The sequence below is a fragment of the Ictidomys tridecemlineatus genome, chromosome 8 (genome assembly GCF_052094955.1).
Source record: "Ictidomys tridecemlineatus isolate mIctTri1 chromosome 8, mIctTri1.hap1, whole genome shotgun sequence".
NCBI classification, from domain to species: Eukaryota; Metazoa; Chordata; class Mammalia; order Rodentia; family Sciuridae; genus Ictidomys; species Ictidomys tridecemlineatus.
The window spans coordinates 54449323-54471214 of NC_135484.1; the positions used below are offsets into that span (position 1 = coordinate 54449323).

Sequence of the window (21892 nt, forward strand, 5' to 3'; positions counted from 1 at the left end):
GGCAGGTTTGGGTTGAATTAAAATCAAACAGATGTCTTTACTGGATGGCTTTTCCCAGTCCATCCAACAGGCAAGGATTAGGTAGCACTTCCCTGACTTACTTGAATACTAGGCTCCTTTTCCAAGGAAAAGCTATAAACATTTTTCTAGAAATGTTCCCTGGAATTCCTGGAACTCAGTTTGGCCAATCCTCCTGGAGGCACAGGGGGGCTCTGAATAGATTTCAGCCTGGGGATGATGCAATCGGATTCCTTTGCTTCCTGACCTCTGTGCTTTATGGAAGACATAGAATGCCATCATTTTCCGTGGGTCATGGGGATAAAAGGATAAGGCTACTGCTGCTCACAGTCACATCCTGCTGGGAGCTTGGCTTCCCCAGGCTCTGCTGGCAGTTCCAAAGGCTAAGGGTCATTGTGTCCACCCTCCTGCATCCTAACTGCAGAACCCTGGTGGGCTGAGGGCAAATAAGGGGGAAAGACAGGGAGGAGGCAAGAGGTGATGAAGTTGACAGGGCAGTGGCAGAAAAGGAGCACGGACTGAGCAGTCTTTAGGAAGTCATGAAGCTTCATGAAGGAAAGAGGGACAGGCGCTGGTAAGAAGGTGGTGTCTACACGAAGTCTCTGGTCTGAGTAACTGGGGAGGCATTAGCCACAGCATCAGGTCCTGCCTAAAACCCTCTCTGAACACAAAGCAATTAAACTACTGGCCCTATGGGGATGCCTACCTACACCTCGTCCCCTTTCATTTTCTTAAATTAGGAACTCCAAACCTGCCACCACACCCCAGCCCTGACTGCCAGATTGTGTCAGCTACAAATGACTTCACACCAGGGAGAGGCCTCACGCTCTATCTCCAGGCACAGTTGTCTCTCTGGCCTGTTACCCAACAAAGCCTAACTTTTCTAAAAAACAGACAGCCTCCAAAATAAAACTTAGGCAGCTCTGATACAAATGACAGGCACTCTGAGACAGGAGAGCCCAAGTATCTTTTTTTTTTTTTTTAATTGATGTGTGCTTTTAAAATGACCGTGACTTTTTACTGCCATTATTTCCTGAGTGCTGACACAGGCTGCAGGGATGCAATCCACTGCCAACAGGGTGGATAAAAGAACTGTAACAAAGACTGGCTTCAGAGTATCTGGGAGGTGCGGCGTCCTGCTGGGAAATGAAGGTGCTGTGGTCACAAAAACAAGGGCAGGGCCCTGAGGATGAGGACGGTGCACCAGGCACGCTTTGCATCCCGAAGTCATCTTCACATCAAGATGGACAGGTCAGCAAGCAGCAGGGGTTTCAAAAGTGAGCAACTGGGAGTTCAATGCATCATAGCAATATTTACGCTCAGAACCAAAAAAACATTTTGCTCACCAGAAGTGATCGGGGGCTCCAGAGCTTGTCCCCTCTCGTCTTGGCAAGCACTACCAGTTCTCTCTGATCTAAATGGTCTGGATGGGACTCCAGTGCTAGAACATTGGGAAATCTCCCCAGGTGACTACAGCTACAGATGAGAAGCACTACTGAACTAGAAGCAGAAATTGTGTTGTCTCTGCCTCACTCAAACCCTGGCTTTTCACTGGAATAAAGAATAAAGCCCAGTCCGTGGTCTATGTCCCAAGGCCTTATGTAGCCCTCTAGTCCCAGTTCCTTTCACCTTTTCTTATCTAGCTGCCTCCTGCCATGCTAGCCATTGCAACCTCCACCAGAGATGGTGCCCACCAGGGCCTTGGTACTTGGTTCAACCTGGGCACTTTAACCACAGATGTTTCCATGGCTGCTTCCTCCTATCATTCACAGGTCAACTCAGATGTCACCTCCTCTAACAGACCTTACAGAGTCCCCTCAGCAACAGCAGACTATCACCCCTGCCACAGTGCTCCCTATGTAGTCATCTCCTTTATCTTCTTCAACTGTCCTATTTGTTCTCTGGTTACCATCCCTCTCCCCTCCCTAGACGGAAGGCTTCCTGGCGGTGGGACTCTTAGGGCCTAGGATGGTACTGGCACTTAGTAGAGGCCTGATGGTTTGCTTGGTCATAGCGCCATGGTGTGATGCGCGCGCCTGCACCTCCCTTTGTTTTTCCTTGCTCCTTGATTCTACCTCTTCCTCTATGTCAGGGATCACACAGGCAAATAAGTGAAGCAGACTGGGGCACATGTGAACTGCAGGCCATCTTCTAGGCGACAGGATGGGCACTACTCAGCTCCAATCATTCTCCATTGGAATGGGGACCCAGTTTCTCCAGATCTTGATTTTTCATAAGAGGTCATGAATCTGGATTCTTCTATGAGAGTCTTCTACTTTTTATATGTTGGCAACTAAAAAAGAGAAAATGCTTATATGTCTAATAAGCACGAAGCTCAGGTGGAGGATTGTGCCCACCAGGTCCATCTTCAGACTGTCTGTGACTGTACCTGCCGCTCTTCAGCAATGCTTGATGATGCAGGGAGGCCTGGTTCTGCCAGCTCCTGGTAGTTTTCCACAGTGAGAGCCAGTTTCTAATATGACCCTGAGCACACACTCACCACTAAAGAGAAGCCTCCTGAAGCAATACCTCCCTACTGTAGAGTGCTGCCTATTATTTCTATTCTACTTCCTTTTTAAAAGTGTGATCTACCACACTGATTATTGTCCTACTAATGGATTCCTCCCTGTACTTTGGAAAACCCTCAGTGTGCCCTGGAGTGGGGGTTATTTCCTGAGAATGTGAGGTCCTTGCCTCTTTGCTCCAGGTCTAGTTACCTGCCAGCACTTCTGTGACAGGAACAAGAGTCTCATTCAAGACTTTGCTTATATTCACAGGGAATCAGAATGATATTAAAACCTAAGCTTAGTACTCTTTGTAAAATTCTTAAATTTCTCATTAATTTTGAATGAAATTAACAACTTTTTGAACGCTAACTTTAAAATCATTTCTTTTCACCACTGTGAACCATCCATTTGGAAACCCTTATCCTAACATTCTTTTCCTACCAAGTGATATTTTTTAAGAACTGTGATATTTTTAGAAATTCTTTAAAAACATCTAGAAAAATGTATGTTTCTTAGCCAGCTTTTGCCCAGTATTCTCAGTTTAGATAAAAATCACCTGGGGGGTCAGGAAAAATTATATAAAAATATTTTTTTGGTGCACACTTTCAAGAAGCATGCCTGTCCCAGGGTTTAAAGAGGTTATATAGCCTTACACTCGGCGGGAAAGGATCTGTCCGGCAGAAGAGCCCCCTGGGAGGCTGCCCTGAATAAGCGCGCCCGGGCACTGCTTATTCTTCTAATCTTCACAGGGTCCACGGGGGGTTTAGGAAAGGAAAAGCAAGGATCCTCCTCTGCGCTGGGAGATGCCGGAGCTTTCGGTTTCTGGAAAGAGATTTTTTAAATGATTGGTATGAGTTTCTGTGTCTCAAATAAGGCTCACTACCCTGGAGCTGGCCCCAACCCTTCCAGAAGAAAACCAGGGCTTTCTGCTTGGCTTCATTCATCTTGGCCCCCTAATTCTACTGTCTCATTGGCCCACCTTACTCAACATGAGATATGTGTGTGTGTGTGTGTGTGTACATACTAATTAAAATGTGTTAAATATATAACATGATATATTTACATGTATATGTGGGTGTGGGTGTGTGTGTGTGTGTGTGTGTGTGTGTGTGTGTGTGTGTGTGTGTATATATAGTGTTTTAACTGTTTTTGTCAATTGTATTAACCATTCTGCTGTACTGCTTAGCATATTTGAAAAAACAAGTTACCCATGCTGGCAAACAGATATTACTTGTACGTAAAATTATGTATAATACATTCAACATGCCTTGCAAAGTTTTGTGTTCAATTTAGCTCAGAAAACACTTATTGGACCCTTTATTTGCCAAGACTTATGTGGTCTATAAATGCTACCTTTACATATCCTGGACAAGAGTATTTTTTAAATAATGCCAAAATTTTAAAATGATTTGGATTAAAAAGTCACAAAACACAAAAGCAGGAAGCTAGCTTGGACATAAGATATAGAAATGTTTTATTTTTTACATCTCAAGAATTTTGTATGGATGATCCTTTGGAAAGGAACAGTACTGACAAATTTCTAATCGCTTAACAACATTTTTGTGTGTGTATGTATGTGGTACTGGGGATTGAACTCAGTGGTGCTTTACTCCTAAGCTACATCCCCAACCCTTTTTATATTTTTATTTTGAGACAAGTTCTCACTAAGTTACCCAGGTTAGCCATGAACCTGTGAGCCTCCTGCCTCAGACTCCTGAGGAGCTAGGATTACAGGTTCGCAAAACCATGCCTAGCTCCTTAAAAATTTTTTTTAAAAAACCTGCACCAAACTCTGTGACAGCCAGAGCTCCAGCTGGTCTAACCTCCAGATGGCCTCCAGCTCCATGTCAGAGCCTCACAGGAGACTAAGCTTCCAGTTTCAATATGACCAGGTGGTCCTGTCCTTCTTACCTCTAACTTTAGCATAAGTATTTGCCTATGAAAGATAAGCCATATGGCAGCAAGCGCTTCTAGTGCTCTAACCAGGAATAATTAAGTTAAAGTTCCTCAAGTCACTTACATAACATGATACGACTCACTGTCCAATAAGTTAATTAACACATCTTTGAAAAATCCAGTGTGAAAATCATGTCAGATAATTTGGAAAAATCATCTACTATGTATGATGCATCCTCTCAAAATACTTGGTTTTCTCAGATATACTACTAGAACATAGACATAGACATTAGAGTTTTCCCGCCAAGAATTTGCTTACTTCAATAATGATGCCATTCTGCAACAATATTTTTTATTCCTTCTTATTTGCATCTGGTTTACAAAGCAGACTCCCCAAATTAGTTTTATGATTTTAGAGATACATTTTAGAGACAGTTAAAAAAAGGTTAATAATATAATCAGCAGAACATAGAAGAAAGAGTAAATCACTTTGGGATCCAACAGAACCAGATTGGAATCCATTTCTGGTTATGTGAACCTGCCATTTGCTTCTTGAACTTGGTCAGCTACGATATGGAAAGAAGAAACCCATTTTATAAGGATGCTGACATAAATACATTTCCTGTTATGAAAGCTCCATGAATCCTAGCTCCCTTCCCTGTACACACTGCATATTCCTTATTTATAAAATTTGGTTCCCATTTGTTTGTTTGTTTTGAAGTGCTGGGGACTGAACCCAGTTCCTCACACATACTAGCCAAGTGCTCTATCACTGGGCTACATTTCACCCAAAGTCTCAGTAGATATGGTTAACCTGATTTTTTTTTTTTTTTTTTTTTTTGTGGTAGGGACAGGGAGGGTTCCCAGTTAATTTGAACTCTTCCTAAAAGTTTTCCTTGACACAATACAATTACAACCTGATACAATCAAGCTGGAATTAAATCTCAGATTCTTTTTTTTTTTTCCTCTTTTGGTACTGGGGATTGAGCCCAGGGGTTACGTCCCCAGTTCTTTTCATTTTTTAGTTTGAGACAAGATCTTGCTAAGTTGCTTAGGGCTGCGCCAAAGTTGCTGAGGCTGACCTTAAACTTGAGATCTTCCTGTCCCAGCCTTTTAAGTCATTGGAATTACAGTTGTGTGCCACCACACTCAGACTGAAGACACGGATGCTTCAGGGGTCTGTTCTGAAGGAGGTAACACTTATTTGTCTGCATAAATTGTGCTATACTTGTTCAATTCATAGTTGCTTTACCTTTTAGTCTCCCCAGTTTGTTGCAAAATAATCATAAGAATGTGACTTAGGCTATGAAACTAAATAGTAACAGAAAAGCAAAGAATATAATAGGGGAAAATAAGTGCATTATACATAATTAGGAAAGACAAAATACATAAGGATAACCTCAATACTGAAGGTTGATATAAGGTTTCCTTATCTCAATATGTCTATTTTCTATAGGTACCTTGAAACTGAAATAAAGATCAAGAAGTTGGCCAAATAATAATGATACAGATCAAACAAATGGCCCCTTTTACAGACCCTCTACCCCTGTTATAAACATTTTGGGTACTAAATACAGGAGCTTATTACAAATGGAAAAAATAGTCTGGAAAGCCAATTTTTCCCCCAAAGAGAGTAACCAAATTATCTCTGGCAGCAAGATAAAGTGCTATAACTGCTCCTTGATAGAAGGCACTATTTTCCTAGTATAAAATTAGTAATAGTTGTATGATAAAAATTTAGTTCCATTTTCCTCCTGTCCCACCCCTTTTTTCTTATACTGGGGTTTGAACCCAGGGATACTCTCCAAGCTACATCTCCAATTCCTTTTTATTTTGTGAGAGGATCTCACCAAGTTGCTGAGGCCGGCCTCAAACTTCCAATCCTCCTGCCTCAGTCTCCCAAGCCGCTGGGATTACAGATATGTGGCACTGTGCAAGGTTACTACTGACCTTTAAAAATTGTTTATCTCATTTAAACACACATCTTACTGGACTGTTTAGAAAATAAAGAAATACAAGTAAAGCATTTTTAATTCTTCAAGAGAAAACTACTACATGAGTCCAGAATTCTTTCTTTCTTTCTTTTGCAGTGCTGGGTATTGAAGCCATGGTCTCACGAACACCAGGCAAACACTACCACTGAGATACATCTTCAGCCTAGTAATTTCTTTCATGCTGGGTTCTGTAAAACATTCTTCCATTTGTGGAGCAAAATAACTTTTATGAAGAAAATCAGTTTTAAAAAAAACTTTTTTCTGATAAAATTCAAATAATTTAGCACAGAATGGTGCACGTTTAAATCTTTGCCTGAGAGCCTTACCTCCCTCAGGCTTTGTTTTATGACACTAACTGGGAACTTGAGAATAATCAAGGACACTGGAGAAGCCCGAGTTTATGATTTGTTCCAGCTGATGAAACTGCAAGAGTTCACTGAAAACAGACTGTTCTCACAGAGCAACCCAGTCCAGGAAGACGCGATCCAGGTGGCCAAGGCTCACCCAACACTATGGACCTTGGCCATTTATTGCCCTTGACTCTTCAGAGCCCCAGAGAGGGGGCAGAGTCTCTCTTAGCCCTGGAAGGGGGCAGTGACATCCCACATCAGAAAGCCTCTCAAGATATAACAACTTGTAAAGCAACTCACACATGAATACATGCATGTTCTCAAAACCATGCCTGATGCAAGAACTCTAGGAAGGCAGAGAGCAAGTATCAAAAATTCTCCCAAGCCCTGGACCTTTGAGACATGGCTGCTCTGAGTGCATTTCTGTTACTGCAATCTTATCCACAGGTCCTCCAGACTACTTTGTCACTCACAGTGTGTGACCTGCTGCTGTAATGTCACCATGCACTTCAGATGTAAAGAAAAAACTGCTTTGACTTCTCACTCTTCTTTTTCTAACCCTGGATCACCCTGCCCCAAGGTATATATGAGTTCCAAAGTCCCTTTCATTTTAAAACATATTACATTTTGTTTCACATGTCAAATATTAGAAGCTTGGATCATGTAGAATACTGAAAATGGCTCCAAATTCTCTATGCTGTTGGAGGTCAACATAGTTGCTGCCCTGGGGAGGCAGTGGCCAAGAGGTGGGCATTCCTGACCCCACAAAAGATCTCTTTGAGATTCTGATGATGTCACTTTTTCTTTTTGAACACTGCTAAGTTTAGTTTGTGCAAATGTATCAAGTTGCACTCTGTGTGATCTGTGTCTTTTCTGTATGGCAATAAAAAGTTGCATAAAAATATTTGGGACTATAAATAAATGTGCTTTGTAAGGTTAGGAAACTGAAGGAGAATGCTGTTTTGACAATAATAATGTTAGGAGACAAAATTTCCTGTTTATTCACGTTTACATTTCTTTTGACTTTATTAAGTTCAAAGTTAAAGAGCAGTTGTTGTTTTTCTTTTTTGGTACTGGGGGTCAAACCCAGGGGTACTTTACCAAAAAGACTGGGAATGAGCTACATTCCCAGTCTTTTTTACTTTTTATTTTGAGACAGAGTCTTGCTAAGTTGTTGAGGCTGACCTCAAACTCACAATCTTTCTCCTTGAGTCTCCCAAGTCACTGGAATTACAGGTGTGAACCACTGTGCCTGGCTGAAAGTAACCTGTGTTTACAAATTTGAATGCCAGTCAATAGAGTAGCAGAAGAGAAATAGGAATAACTACCACCTAACTGCTCTATGTCTCAGGACTGTTGTGAGATGGCAGGGAGCAGCTAAGAAAGAAAAAAGATGTACCCCATGTACCTACACAGCAGGTAGATGTAAACATTCACGGAAGGCTACAAATTACAGTGCTCTTCTTCTGTCTTCCAAGGTCACAGGTGCCAAAGGGAACCCTGTGAGCCAATCAGGCCAGCAGCCAAGGCCTGAGCAACCAGGAAGCAGGAACATCAGCTTTTCCATGGTTCTCAGAAGCCCTGGGCATTCCTGAGTGTGGGCAGCCCACAGTCTGCTGGAGGAGATGGGAGGACAGGCAGGGGAGCAACAGAAAGAAGGTAAATATCTGGGAACAAAGAGTTTGGGTCGTTTGGTTAATGCAGGAGCTGAAATGGGCTGTGTCTGGGTTTCTCTTTCCTGACTGATTGTTGGTTGAGGAATTATTAAAAGGCAAAGTCATCTAAGAAAGGGTCCTAGATCCAAAAAGTGATTGGTGAGATCTTCACAAACTCTTTCAGCAAATGTGTCCTTTAACTATGAGATGCTCCCCTCCCTTCTGCCCTCCTCCTCCTCCTTCTTTCTTTTCTGTCTATCTCTCTCCAGTTTTCTCCTTTTCTCCACTTCTCCTTCCTCCACTCCAATTCCTCCTTATTCCCTGCCTTTGTCAATTCAGTGGGTACCAGAGTCAAAGGGTTCTTTAGAAGTGTAGTGAAAAGGGGAAAAGAAGGCAGAAGGGCAGATAGCAGAGGCCATATTCAAAATACTTTCATTGAGAACCTCAGATTTTCATTACTGAAATGAAATATATGGGACTAGGAATATACCCCAGTGGTAAAGCATTTGCCTAGCAGGCAAGATGCCTTAGGTTCACTCCCCAAAACAGAAAAAAAAAAACAATTAAAATGAATAATATACTTAGTTGGGTGCGGTGGTGGTGGTGCACGCCTATAATCCCTCTGGCTCAGGAGGCTATGACAGGAGGATCAAAGCCAGCCTCAGCAACTGTGAGGTGCTAAGCAACTCAGTGAGGCCCGTCTCTAAATAAAATACAAAATAGGGCTGGGGATGTGGCTCAGCGGTTGAGTGCCTGAGTTCAGTCCCCAGACTCCCCACACAAAAAGCAAATATACTTAAGATCCTTAAGTAATCTACTGAAACAAAAGAATTTCAAACTACAGCAGTTATTTTACTTAACATAATTTTTTTTTTGTACCAGGGACTGAACCCAGAGTCACTTAATTACTGAGCCATATCCCCAGTCCTTTTTATATTTTATTTAGAGACAGGGTCTTACTAAGTTGCTTAGGGCCTCACTAAGTTGCTGGCTTTGAACTTATGATCCTCCTGTCTCAGCCTCCTAAGCCACTGGGATTACATGAGTGTGCTACCACACCTGGTGTTAACATAGAATTTTTTAGACTACTTTTTTCTTTGAATACAGCACCCAATCATTCTGCAATAAAGAAATTTATTACTCATGGTCCCAAACAGAGGTAAATGCCAATACTGTCTAACACCTAATCCTACAATCTAAGAATTACTTGTGTTTGACAAGGACCACATGAACTCTAGAAATACAGATGTTTAGGAACATTGAGTGAGTTCCCCGAATCAACAGTAATATGCCACAGCTTCCTCAAAACCCAAGTGGTTTCCAAGGTTGCAGATGCAAAAAGCCATATGATCAATAACAGCTGGCAAATTACTTCTTGCATATTAGTTTATTCTTAATATTTTGGGGATCTTATTTTTATCATTTGCAATATAAGGACAAGTGCAATTTTCCACAGAGGCATTATGATAAGTATTTTAAAAATATAAGATCCATTTTGAGACAAGTGGGGTCATTTGACTATACATTACTAAGGATATTACTAAGAAATGCTGATTATCTGAACTGGGATGATACTATTGTGGTTATGCAGGAAACTGTCCTTGTTCATATGAGATGCACTCTCATGAATCTTCATAGATGAAGTATCATAATGTCTATAACTCCCAAATAGTTCATCAAAAACAAACACACACACATAAATACATGGTAATATAAGCTGAGAAGAAGCATGGCTAAGATACCATCTCTACGAACATTTAAGAAATTGGTAACAAGAAGTAACTTTTCTAAAAAAAAAAAATCTTAATTGTATTTTATTTATTTATGTGGTATTGAGGATCGAACCCAGTGCCCCACACATGTGAGGCAAGTGCTCTACCACTGTGCCACAACCCCAAGCCCAAGAAGTACTTTTTTTTAATTTTAATTTTTGTGGTCCTAGGGATAGAACCCAGGGGTACTTCGCCAAATTTACTACATCCCCAGCCCATTTTAGTTTTTATTTTGAGGCAGGGTCTCACTAAATTTCCCAGGCCTGCTTTGAACATGCGATCCTCCTGCCTCAGCCTCCTGAGTAGCTGGGATTACAGGTATGTGCCACCACGCCTGGCCCAAGTACTTTTGATAGCAGAGGACTAAGGGGAGTGTGGCTGGAATAAGGAGGGCTGGCTGAGATTTTCTGTAACTCTTCCCTCTCAGTTCTAAGCAGTTAGGCTCCTGAACCCAGGAGAAGATGAGGGTAAAAGATGAGATTCTTCAGAGAGGGTAAAACAGAATATCTCTAATTGGGGGTCAATAAGTAAGGTACCTTATAATAACTGTCTTTATTGTTGAGTGTCAGGGTAGTTATTATAAACGTGACTATTAGTTGAATATTTACGTACTGAATGCCAGGTACTCCTGCTTTCTTTCCTCACATGGCTCCTGAAAGCTAGCACCTAGACTTTGTCCCTCAAGAAACAGCTGGGAAGCACCTCTTCTACAGGAAATCTGAAATCGATAAGGGAAGGCCTAGGATAAGCCATTGGGGGTGCTGGCAACAACTCTGCCAGGCCAGATCCCCTAACTGCAAGTGTGTGGTACAGATCACTGATAGGTTGGCCAACCCCATGCACAAGCTAACAAGCAGCATGAGGCATCAAAAGTGTGCTCACAGTATGCAAAACAGAGACCAAAACATAGAAATGCTACAGAGGCTATGCAGGGAGAAGAAAACTTAGTTTAAAAATATGAAAACTATCACTAATATTTTCAGATAAGATGCTGCAACCATGAAACAAGAACAGAATACTACTCAAAAATACAATTTAGAGGGAAAAGAAAACTTTGGAATATTAAATGTAGGATAACAGAAATGAAAAGAACTCAAGAAAGGGATAAGAACCTGAATTCTTCAATAAGATGTACAACAAAAGAGAAAATAAAAAAATGAAAAGACTGGTCCAACAGATCCTACATCCAAATAAATCGATCAGTGCATACTATATGCATGTACACTGAATTCCATTAGTATGTACAATTAATATGTTGATAAAAAAAACTTTTAAGTGGGAAAGATACAATCAAAACTATTCAAGGATACTTCCCAGAGCTAAAGGACGTGAAATTTCATGTTAAAAGGGCATTTCAAGTGCCAGCATAATGGATGAAAAGAAGCCACCAAAGGGCCATTATGAAATTTCAGAACACTAGAAGCAAAGAGAAAAAATCCTTCGAACTTCAGAGAGGTCAAACAGGAATCAAGGTCTCAATTTATTTCCTAGGCACACTTTCTAAAGAAGCTATAGGAGGAAAGCTTCACTAAAATCAGAGTGAATAAAAAAGAGAAAGTCATGGGATTCAGGAAACAGGTAAAAGCCCACAGAGAGGGAGGGGCTGCCTCTCAGGATAATAGCGAATGGTGCTTGAAGAAATCTGTGCACAGGGCACTCAGGGAAGTGGCTGGCCAGGCATCTGAAGAGCTCCCTAAGGAGGTGCACTGATAGGACACCTCATGTGCCTGATCATACAAAAGCAATTTAGATTTGTGAGGCAGAGTTTGGGGTTGAAACAGTAAAACTGAGAGGCAAGGCATTATTAACACCAGAGAAGACAAACAGTGGTGCATGCAAGGCAAAGGTGTCACCATTGGTCCTCACTAATCCAAGGCCCAGCTATGAACAGGGTTTACATAACCACAATCCAAGAAAACTAACTTTGATTAGAATATAATTGAAGTTATGAGACAGCTATATTGGAGCAGCAGTGAGAACAGAAAGCGTGGGACATGCTGTGACTTGGAGGTGAAGGGACAGACCTGAATTTTCACTGTCCTTAGTGAGAAGTCATTAGCTGATTCCTCAAGCTTCCTGAGTCAGACAGCAACAAGGCAATGTGTGTGTTTAGAAACATGGATATAAATACCAAAAGAATGTGTTACAGGGAGGTCTGGGGAAGGAATAATGAGGAGTAAGAGAATAGGAGACCACTATGTTTTTGCTGCTGCTGTTGTTTTTAGTAACAAATCTTTGTCTCTCTCTGAATATATAAAGAGCATGCATAATTTTTAAACATGAATTTCATATACAATTTTTATTTAAAAACTGTTAAAAAGAACACAATATCTATAACTATTTTTAGGAAACAAAAATATAAAACATGTTTGCTGAAATTACTATACATTTAAAATGTTCTTCATTATCAAACTATAGGTAAATTATAGAAGAGTTTCGTTGGGTATTGATCATTATGTTTGGAAAAATATAAAGGAATTTGCTTTCACATTAGATTACTATACATTTAGGTCTCTGTGATAATTTCCTTAGCACATGTAAGTGACGATTCCAAGTGTTTTTGGCCAAGTAAGTACTCACCAGTTCTAGTGGACTGAGACGAGTGCCAGATATAGGCCTGGAGTCAGATAACTCAAAACTGGACGCATGGAGGCTAACATAAGAGACGGTGGAGAGTTTTAGTCTATAGATAATTATTGCTTCTATTTTTAGTATTTGTTAGTTAAGTCTAGCTGAAAAACAAGTAAAAGCAGTCAATGCATAAACCATGAGAAACAGGCATTTAAAAAATGTCATAGTACTTAAAACATTTTATTAGCAAGTCTTTTGCTACTTTCAGGAGGATTAAGTAACAAAAAGAATAAATGTATGTAGTTGGTAGAACAATCACTATGAACCACTCCATTCCAAAGTAACTTCCTGAACCCAAAGTCTAGAATTACCTTTAAGATCTTGAACAAAGTCAAACTTAAAAAAATAACTACTTTGAAAATCAGTTAGCATAACCCAGAGTATGCAGAAGCTAAAGAAGAAAAGTCATATGATCATGTCAATAGATGCAGAAAAGCATGTGACAAAACCTAACCCCACTTAGGATAAAATCTCTCAGTAAAAGTAGGTATAAAAGCAACTTCCTCAACTTGACAAAGAATATCTACAAAAACCTATAGCTAACATCTAACTGATGAAAACTAGAAGCTTTCCCACTGAGATCAGGAACAAGGCAAAGATGTCCCCTTTCACCACTGCTTTTCAAGATCATACTGGAAGTCCTAGCTAGACAAGAAAAGGAAATGAAAGGCAGATGGATAGGGAGTGAAGAAATAAAATTTTGTTTTTGCAGATGACAAGATCATCTATGTAGCAAATCCTAAAGAACTAACAAAAAACTCCTGGAAAAAATAAGGGATGACAGCTTATTTAATGCACCTAACCTACCAGTATCGCAGCTTAGCAACCCACTACACATTCTAGAGTATTCATGTCTACATGTGGGATCCTGTGGCTGACAGGGAGCTACGACTCACTGTTGCTGCCCAGCATCACAGTGAGCATCCAACTGCATATGGTTAGCCCAGAAAAAGATCAAAATTCAAAGTCCAGTTGCTATGAATGCATGTCACTTTGCATCATTGTAGAGTGAAAAAAAAAAATCTCAAGTAGAACCAACATAAATCAGGGCCTGTGCAATGCAGAAAGATAACATTTTCAACAGATGGTGCTGAGATAATTAGATATCTACACACACACACACACACGAAACCAGACACAGACTTTATACCTGTCATGAAAATTAACTCAAATTCAATCATGGACCTAAATATGAGACACAAGACTATACAACTTCTAAAAGATAACAGGATAACCGGAGAATGTCTAGATGACCATGGATAAGATGACTTTTTTTTTTTTTATAACACCAGAGGCATGATCCATGAAAAAAAGAACTACTCTAGTAATATTAAAAATGTCTGCTCTGCAAAAGATGGTCAAGTGAGTAAGAAGACAAGACACAGACTGGTAGAAAATATTTGTGAAAGACATATAGGATGAAAGATTGTTATCCAAAATACTCAAAGAATTATTGAAGCCCAACAGTAAATTAGAAAAAGAAATACCACTACAACTCTTTTAAAATGGCCAAAATCCATTGACAACACCAAATGCTGGTGAGGGGATATGGAGGAACAGAAACTCTCATTCATTGTTGATAGAAGATCAACATGGTATAGTCACTATGGAAGACAGTTTGGCAGTTTCTTACAGAACCCAACATATTCTTACCATATGATCCAGCAACTGTGCTCCTTAGTATTTACCCAAAGGAACTGAAAACTTATGGTCCACATAAAAACTTGCACCTGGATGTTTATAGCAGCTTTATTTGTAATTGCCAAAACACTGAAGCAACTGAAATGTCCTTCAGTAGGTGAATGGTAAACTGAGGTACTTCCAGACAATGGAATATGAGAAGGTATCAAGAAGGAATTTGCTATAATACCATGAAAAGCCAGGAAGGAAATTTAAATGCCAATCAGTGAGTGAAAGAAGCCAGTTTGAAGAGGCTTTCCACTGTATGATTCCTATTATATGACATTCTGAAAAAGGCAAAACTATGGGTATAGTAAAACCATCAGTGGTTGGGGGAAGGGAGAGATAAATAAGCAGAGACAATTAGGGGAAATGTAATCTGGTGGCCTAACTAGCTGAGTGTACACAAAAGTAAAATGTCATATACCTGAAGGAGGAAGGAGGCCTGTTTTCTGGTGTTCTTGACGATGCAGGTCCAAATAGCTTCCTTTGGTCTTCCCGAGGTGTAAATGGTCTTTGGGTTCTAACTGTTCTTAATGCATTTCGTGCTTCACTTATGATTTCTGCACTGGTCTTCGGCTTGGATACCAAAGATGGATAAAATGGATCCAGTTTTCCTAACTTTTTATCATTTGAAGACAGCATCTTTTCTTTTAAAATACAGTGTTCTTCAGATAGACACCACACCCTGAAAATATACAGTACAATAAACATCAAGTACTTTTATCCAGTACTTTAGAGAAAACAGTGCTTACTACAAGCCCATCCATATATTAAACCATTCCTGTATATTAGGTTTGAAAAAAAATCACAAACAATTTCCAATTTAAAAATCCAAGCAAGTTGGGCATGGTATGCATGCCCATAATCCAAGTTACTCTGAAAGTTTGAGGCCAGCCTGGAGAATTTAGTGAGACTCTGTCTCAAAATAAAAATTAAAAAGGTCTGGAGATAGAGCAGTGGGAGAGCATTTGCCTGGCATGTGCGAGATCCTGGGTTTAATCCACAGGGGAAAAAATCCAAGTGGTGTAGAGAGTAAAGACAGGAGACCAGCTCTCAAAAATATGGGTTCCATATGAGTTTGAGATATAGCTCTATGTATGCCACCTGCCTACTGTTCAGGAGGCCCTGGTTTGGATCCCCAGCAGCACACACACACACACACACACACACACAAAATGCTGTATAGTTGTGCCAAAATGCAATCATCAATGGAAAGATGCAGGGAAGAGACAATCACCTCATGTTCTCCCCCTGCCCATCAATGGGGGGGGGATCAAACCCAGGCCCTCCCACATGTTAGGCAAGTGCTTTACCACTGAGCTCCACACCCAGCTCTCATCTCACATTTTTCAACCAACAAGAAAACAATGGGGTTCAGTTAAAAATTTTCACTAAAGTCCCCTTTTCATCCAAGTCGCTGTCAACATAAAATGCTAATAAAAGATTAAATATTAAACAGATAGAGCCTTTATGTACTGGGGGCTTAATCCAGGGGTGCTTTACCAATGAACTACATCCCACTCCTTTTATAAAATTTTTATTTTGAGACAGGCTCTTGCTAAGTTGCTGAGGCTAGCCTCAAACCAGCAATCCTCCTGCCCCAATCTCCCAAACTGCTGGGATTACAGGTATGCAGCACCATTCCCAGCCTATTGCTTTTGTAATAAATCTGAGAATAGTTTGGTCTCATATTTGTCCATAATATTTTTGAATGAACTGATTCAAATCACCTTCAATTTGAGATAGTTCCAGAGATGAACAAATACCAAATATCTATATCAAATGTTCCTTTCCCAGCTCATATTACTCAGGTAACAAAATAAAGTCACATACAAGGGCCATGAGAATGCAGATCCTTCTCAAATGCTGGGGTGTCTGTCCCATGAAGACTGATCTGACTTTAAAATAGTACAGACTGTTCAAAATTTAATCCTAATTAGTATATGGTATTAGGTATTTATTTCTTTAAAAAATCTTTAACCCAAAAAAAGAATTTAGCAACCTCTAACCCTATTAAAATGTCACATCTCTACGGCACTTGCCTAGTGCAGCTCTAGAGTGACGGGCCACACTATTTACATACTGTTCACATAATTTACGTAATTATTCACATATTTCAGCTGCTCAGTTTTAGAATGATTTCTGCAAAAAAGAAAATGCTTTTGTGACATATGCTCAAATAAACTAAAAAGATTCCATTTCTATAATCAGGACAAACAAGTGCTTCTTTAGACAAATGAAGAGTTACTATATTATGACTCTATATGTTAAGTTTTTACATAACAACAGACAACAATAACATTTGTTTAGTTCTACCCACGCCCCACCCCAAGAGTTTCTCAGGAAAAAACTGAGATGAAAACTACAAACAATATGTCATTCTTCTCATATGAAAAGGCCAGGTGTTACTTGAAACAGTAAAAAGCTACTGGATAATACTTTCAAGAATTTTTGATATAGGATTTTGAATTTAAGTAAGGTCTATAGAATTATATACATAGACACAACTACAAAAAACTATGCAGGCTAGTACATTTTATTTCTAACTTATCTGCCACACTGGCTAATCATTTACAATATACATAAAACGTTCTAGATATGTCCATGTACATTTACATATACTATTTTTGAATGCATAATATGAATTCAGCACCACAATATGTAATTTAAATGGACATGACAGGCTTATTGGTTTGTTTTCACAAGATCTATTGCAGGGTTGGGGGTGTAGCTCAGAGGGAAAGCATGTGCCTAGCATGTCCATGGCCCTGGGTTTGATCCCCAGCAATAAACACAACAACAACAACAGACCCATTGCAGTAAGAAATCATACCATATACGAAGAAGTTTCTAAACAACCAGAGCTTTCTTTCAGAGTCTAAATCAGGTTTTCTATTCCTTTGGCCTCACATGGCACTAATAAGTCTAAACTGTCCAAAGATAATCTGGCAAACCTAATAAAAATTAGAGAAAGCATTTTGGAGAGGAAAAATGTATGAGTCCTGACCCAAGGCTCTCCCCAACTATCTTTTAGTTTTCATTGAAAAGGACAGTCTTTCATAGAGTAATAAAGCAAGAACATTTACTCATGTCACATGAAGGATTCTGTAAATTATTTGGGCATATAGGAGTTAGACTGACCAAATGCTGGTGGAAAAATGTAAACAATGGACTTGAAAATCTTTTTATCTGTAAAAGTTTGCCACAAATTCTAGCACTTTATCCCTCTTCTTTCCTCTTCTTCCCAAATCTCACTTTCATTTACAATGATGTAAGATCTGCACAATCTTTCTTTTTTTTTTAAAGAGAGAGTGAGAGAGGAGAGAGAGAGAGAGAATTTTTTTTTAATATTTATTTTTTAGTTCTCGGCGGACACAACATCTTTGTTGGTATGTGGTGCTGAGGATCGAACCCGGGGCCGCACGCATGGCAGGCGAGCGTGCTACCGCTTGAGCCACATCCCCAGCCCCTGCACAATCTTTCATTATTCTATTATTATAATATTATTATTAGCTCAAATCTGGAAATGTTTACTAATGCAAGTGAACTGGTTAGAAGTGGTGCTTTTTGAGGGGTTGAATTTTTTTTTCTTTATGTTGGTTAAGTAGATGGCTTTTGCCAAGTTGAAAAATAATCACTTAGTTGGAAAGCTTGTCTACTTACATAGTAAAGCATCTTCAAACCATAGCACAATAATACCACGAAAACTTTAACTTTACAAAATTTTCCTGACGATGGAACAGATCCATTCCACTAAGACTAATCAACTGTTTCCCATGTACAAGTTCTTTACCTGGCTCTCTGGGGACACAGAGAGGAATAAAGCATGGTATTCACTCTCAGCAATGCACTCTAATGCTAATTAAACATTTACTTTAAGGCCACACACTGGGCTAAGTACTCTTGAGCATAGCATCTCAATTAATCCCCATAACAATTCTTTTAGACAGAGTCTTAAGCAATAATAAAAGAAAAGCCATGGCATGAGTCCAGAGGTGATATTCAAACTACTACCCACTAGATGGGGTGGTAGAAGGCAGGGCATTTGGAAGCCATGGGCTACAATGATTTCCCCATCAACATAGATACACCCCAATATTTTTACAAGAGCTGGTGGGTACAAGCTGAATTTTAACCCTACTTGTACTCAAATGATTTTAATACATGGAAGAAATTGATTTGGCAATAAAAATAAAGATGAATTACCACGTGATTATAAAGAAGGGAAAGATTTCTGATCTTGCAAAAGCATCTGGTAGAGGTAGTACTTGAGTTAGGTTCTGAAAAATGGATTGAATTGGAGCAAGTGGCAGGGCTGGCATTGGGGCTGGAGTAGAGAAAGAAGTTCCAGCAAAGTCAATGAGTGAGGTGAGCACATGACGAACATCAAGAATACATGTTCATATATGGACAAGAGTGAACTGCAAAAACCATGACTAGAGCTGACCACAGAAAGCACTAAATGGCAGGTAAAAAAAAATTAAAGCTGGGCTGGGGTTGTAGCTCATTTGTAAGAGTGTCCACCTTGAATGAATGAAGCACTAGGTTCGATCCTCAGCACCTACAGATACCAACAAAATAAAGGTTATATGTTCATCTACAATTAAAATATATATTTTTTAAAAAAAGAAATTAAAGCTGATGACCACATAAAATTTTTAAAGAGATAATGAGATCTGGCAAGGATAGGCAGGCAGGAAGAAAAGACTAGAAGTGGTGAAATCAGGCAATTCTGATATAAGTTATATAGACTTACTTCTTACCTAACTCTACTCTTAGGGGGCACTTCCTCAAGGAACTTTTCATCCTCCTCACCTGAGTTTTCTGTCCCTCATCTCGACTCCACAAGGTCCTCAGCTGCTCTTTGTTGGTTTTTTGTTTGTGGTCCTGGGGATGGAACCCAGGGCCTCACATCTGCTAGGCAAGGCTCCACTCCTGACTACATTCCAAGCATTCCCAGTATCATGAACTTTTTTTTTTTTTTTTTTTTGGTAGTACCAGGGACTGAACCCAGAGTCTCACACATGCTAGGCAAGTACTCTGTCATTGAACTATATTCCCAGCCCAGAACTTTTTTTAAACAAACTATTTCTTACTGCTTTTGGAGAAAGTTAAGAGTCATCATTTATAGAAGTTTACACCTAATTATAAAACTTTCCCTTTAGCTTTGCTAATAGCTTCCTGAGTCAGAGCCTCCTTGCTAAATGAAATCAGGGGATCTATAACAGGGAAAAGGCTGGTCATCTGCACACTCTTTTTTTTTATTTATTTATTTTTGTACCAGGGATTGAATCTAAGGGTGCTTAACCACTGAGCCACATCCCCAGCCCTTTTTATATTTTATTTAGAGACAGATCTGGCTGAGTTAGTTAGGGCCTCGCTAAATTGCCGAGGCTACATTTGAATTTGAGTCCTCCTGCTTCAACTTCCCAAGCCAGTGGGATTATAGGCATGCACAACCCCGCCCGTTGATCTGCACACTCTTTTCCCTGCAAAAACTCCGAACTCTTTTCCTGACTTTAAATTACTTTGGGGTTAATATGAGCATCCAAAGAGGCAATAGTAGAGCTTAGGTGTTGAAATAAGGGCTTAAATCCTCTGAAAATTCAGTGTTATGCGACTTTGGGTAAGGCCTTAAACATCTCTAAGGCTGTTTCCTCTTATGTAAAATATAGATAATAATTGTCTTACAGGATTGTTTTAAGAATTAAATTAAGTGATCTATGTCAAGTACTTTAGCAGGTGCCTGGCCTTTAGAAAACAACAATTTAGCAACAATTGTCCTGCTGCTAGGTGATAAAGGGATACAGAAAAAAAATTCTCCCATAAATGTAAAACTACAAAAGAAATAGAATGACAAAAAAACAAACTGCAAAAGAAATAGAATGACATTTGCTCAGCATTTTCATGTATTTTTATAAGCTCTAAATTCTAAATGGAGGTGCTTTCCTTTATGAAAGCAGAGAACTGATATTATTTATTGAATATCAGCTATGCAAAATCAACTAATCAGAATCTTACAGATTCCCAAAATAGGATACCAATAAAGAGTGTAGCTTGCTTTTCTACCAAGTTAAAAAAAAAAAAAAAAAGAATTCCTAAGAGACGGAAGACCTGCTGATACTCCATTGTAATGGATCATAAAAAGCATGAAATTATTTGAATGGATGGTAAATACTGTTACATATACATGTTATCTATTTGTTAAGACCCTGCCTGCAGCCTAGACTAGCCCAGGTACAATCTGTCCGACCTTAGCTAGGTCACCTGCTTAGACACAGCCCCTCTTTCTCCCACCCTGTCATTGGACAAATATTACTGAGCTTCTATTAAGTACCAGGCAATTGGTAAATGCTCCGTGTATAGAAATAGCTGCACCCGACCCCAGACAGCACGCTCATAATTCTTCTCCCTCCATCAGAGGAGAGAAAGGCAGACGACTGCAGGAGGAATCCCCAGTGAACCGGGGTTGGACGCCTCACCTCCCGCGCAGGCACCGGCTCCCCCATTTCGGGCAATGCCCGCTCCCCCATCGGCCCAAGCCAGGACACACTGCGACAGCATCCTCATCCCGCCAGCCACCCCCCAGCACCGTGGCTTTGCCGGGCGAGCCAATGTCTCCATGGTAACCGTACACAAACCACCTCCCGCCGCCGCGGGGGCCGCCAGCCTGCAGAGTCAGGCCGCTGCTGGGCGAGCCCAGAGGGCCGGGGAAGGAGCTAGGAGGAGGCAGAGGGAAGGTGGCTCTCGGCCTGACCCAAAGCACCTGTGATGAGCGCTGGAGACAGTGAGCCCGGCGGAGTTTAGCGCAACCTCGGCTTTCTACAGCAGCCGCCGCCGGGTCGGAGCGGGCAGGTGGGGGCGGAGCCGGGCGGCCCCCGGCGCCGCTCAGCCACTGGGCCTGCGCGGGTCCCGCCAACGCATGCGTAGAAATGCCGAGGCGCTGCCGCTGCAGGTGCGGGAGCGAGAGGGCTGGAGCGGAACGGCCCCGTGGGTGCTGGGCTCCCTCCTAGAGCGCATCGTGGGGAGGAGACTTCTTTTAAGTTAGCAATTTACTGAACCACATTTATCGAGCCCGCCTCTGTTAAACAACTAGGTAGGACGGCAGCTTCGTGTTTAGGGTAAGAGGATTTACTGGTCCCGATTGCGGCTGTTTGTGTCCTGGAACCAGCTCCTTAACCTCTCAGTTTCCTCCTATGTAAAGTGGAGGGTAATAGGCAGATCGGGCTGTAAGACAGATTGGATGAGTAAATAGATATAAAGTGGGATGCACACGGCAATTAATGAACATTAAACTTGGCTATCGTCCGGGTTTACAAAGGGTATTCACATATCTCTTTTGAGAGTCTTTGAGACTCCTGAGCTGGTAACCTGGTGACTCCATTC

The 21892-nt window shown here is 40.6% G+C and overlaps 1 protein-coding gene across 5 annotated transcripts in view; it reads right to left on the reverse strand.

Annotated features, from left to right (window-relative positions):
- Armc2 (armadillo repeat containing 2) overlaps positions 1 to 21422 on the reverse strand; it is a 117208-nt gene extending 95786 nt beyond the window's left edge. Inside the window, exons 1-4 of one of the 5 annotated variants that reach the window (XM_005330148.5) lie at positions 21273 to 21422; positions 14931 to 15191; positions 12773 to 12845; positions 3179 to 3347 (exon numbers count right to left, since the gene is read on the reverse strand). In XM_005330148.5, the coding sequence (XP_005330205.2) occupies positions 3179 to 3347; positions 12773 to 12845; positions 14931 to 15148 (460 nt within the window). In that variant the 5' untranslated portion in view covers positions 15149 to 15191; positions 21273 to 21422. Of the gene's footprint in view, positions 1 to 3178; positions 3348 to 12772; positions 12846 to 14930; positions 15192 to 20988; positions 21238 to 21272 lie in introns of those variants that run through there. The other 4 variants (XM_040283181.2, XM_005330149.5, XM_040283182.2 and 1 more) reach the window with 4 other exon arrangements.
- Between the last annotated feature and the right edge of the window lie 470 nt (positions 21423 to 21892).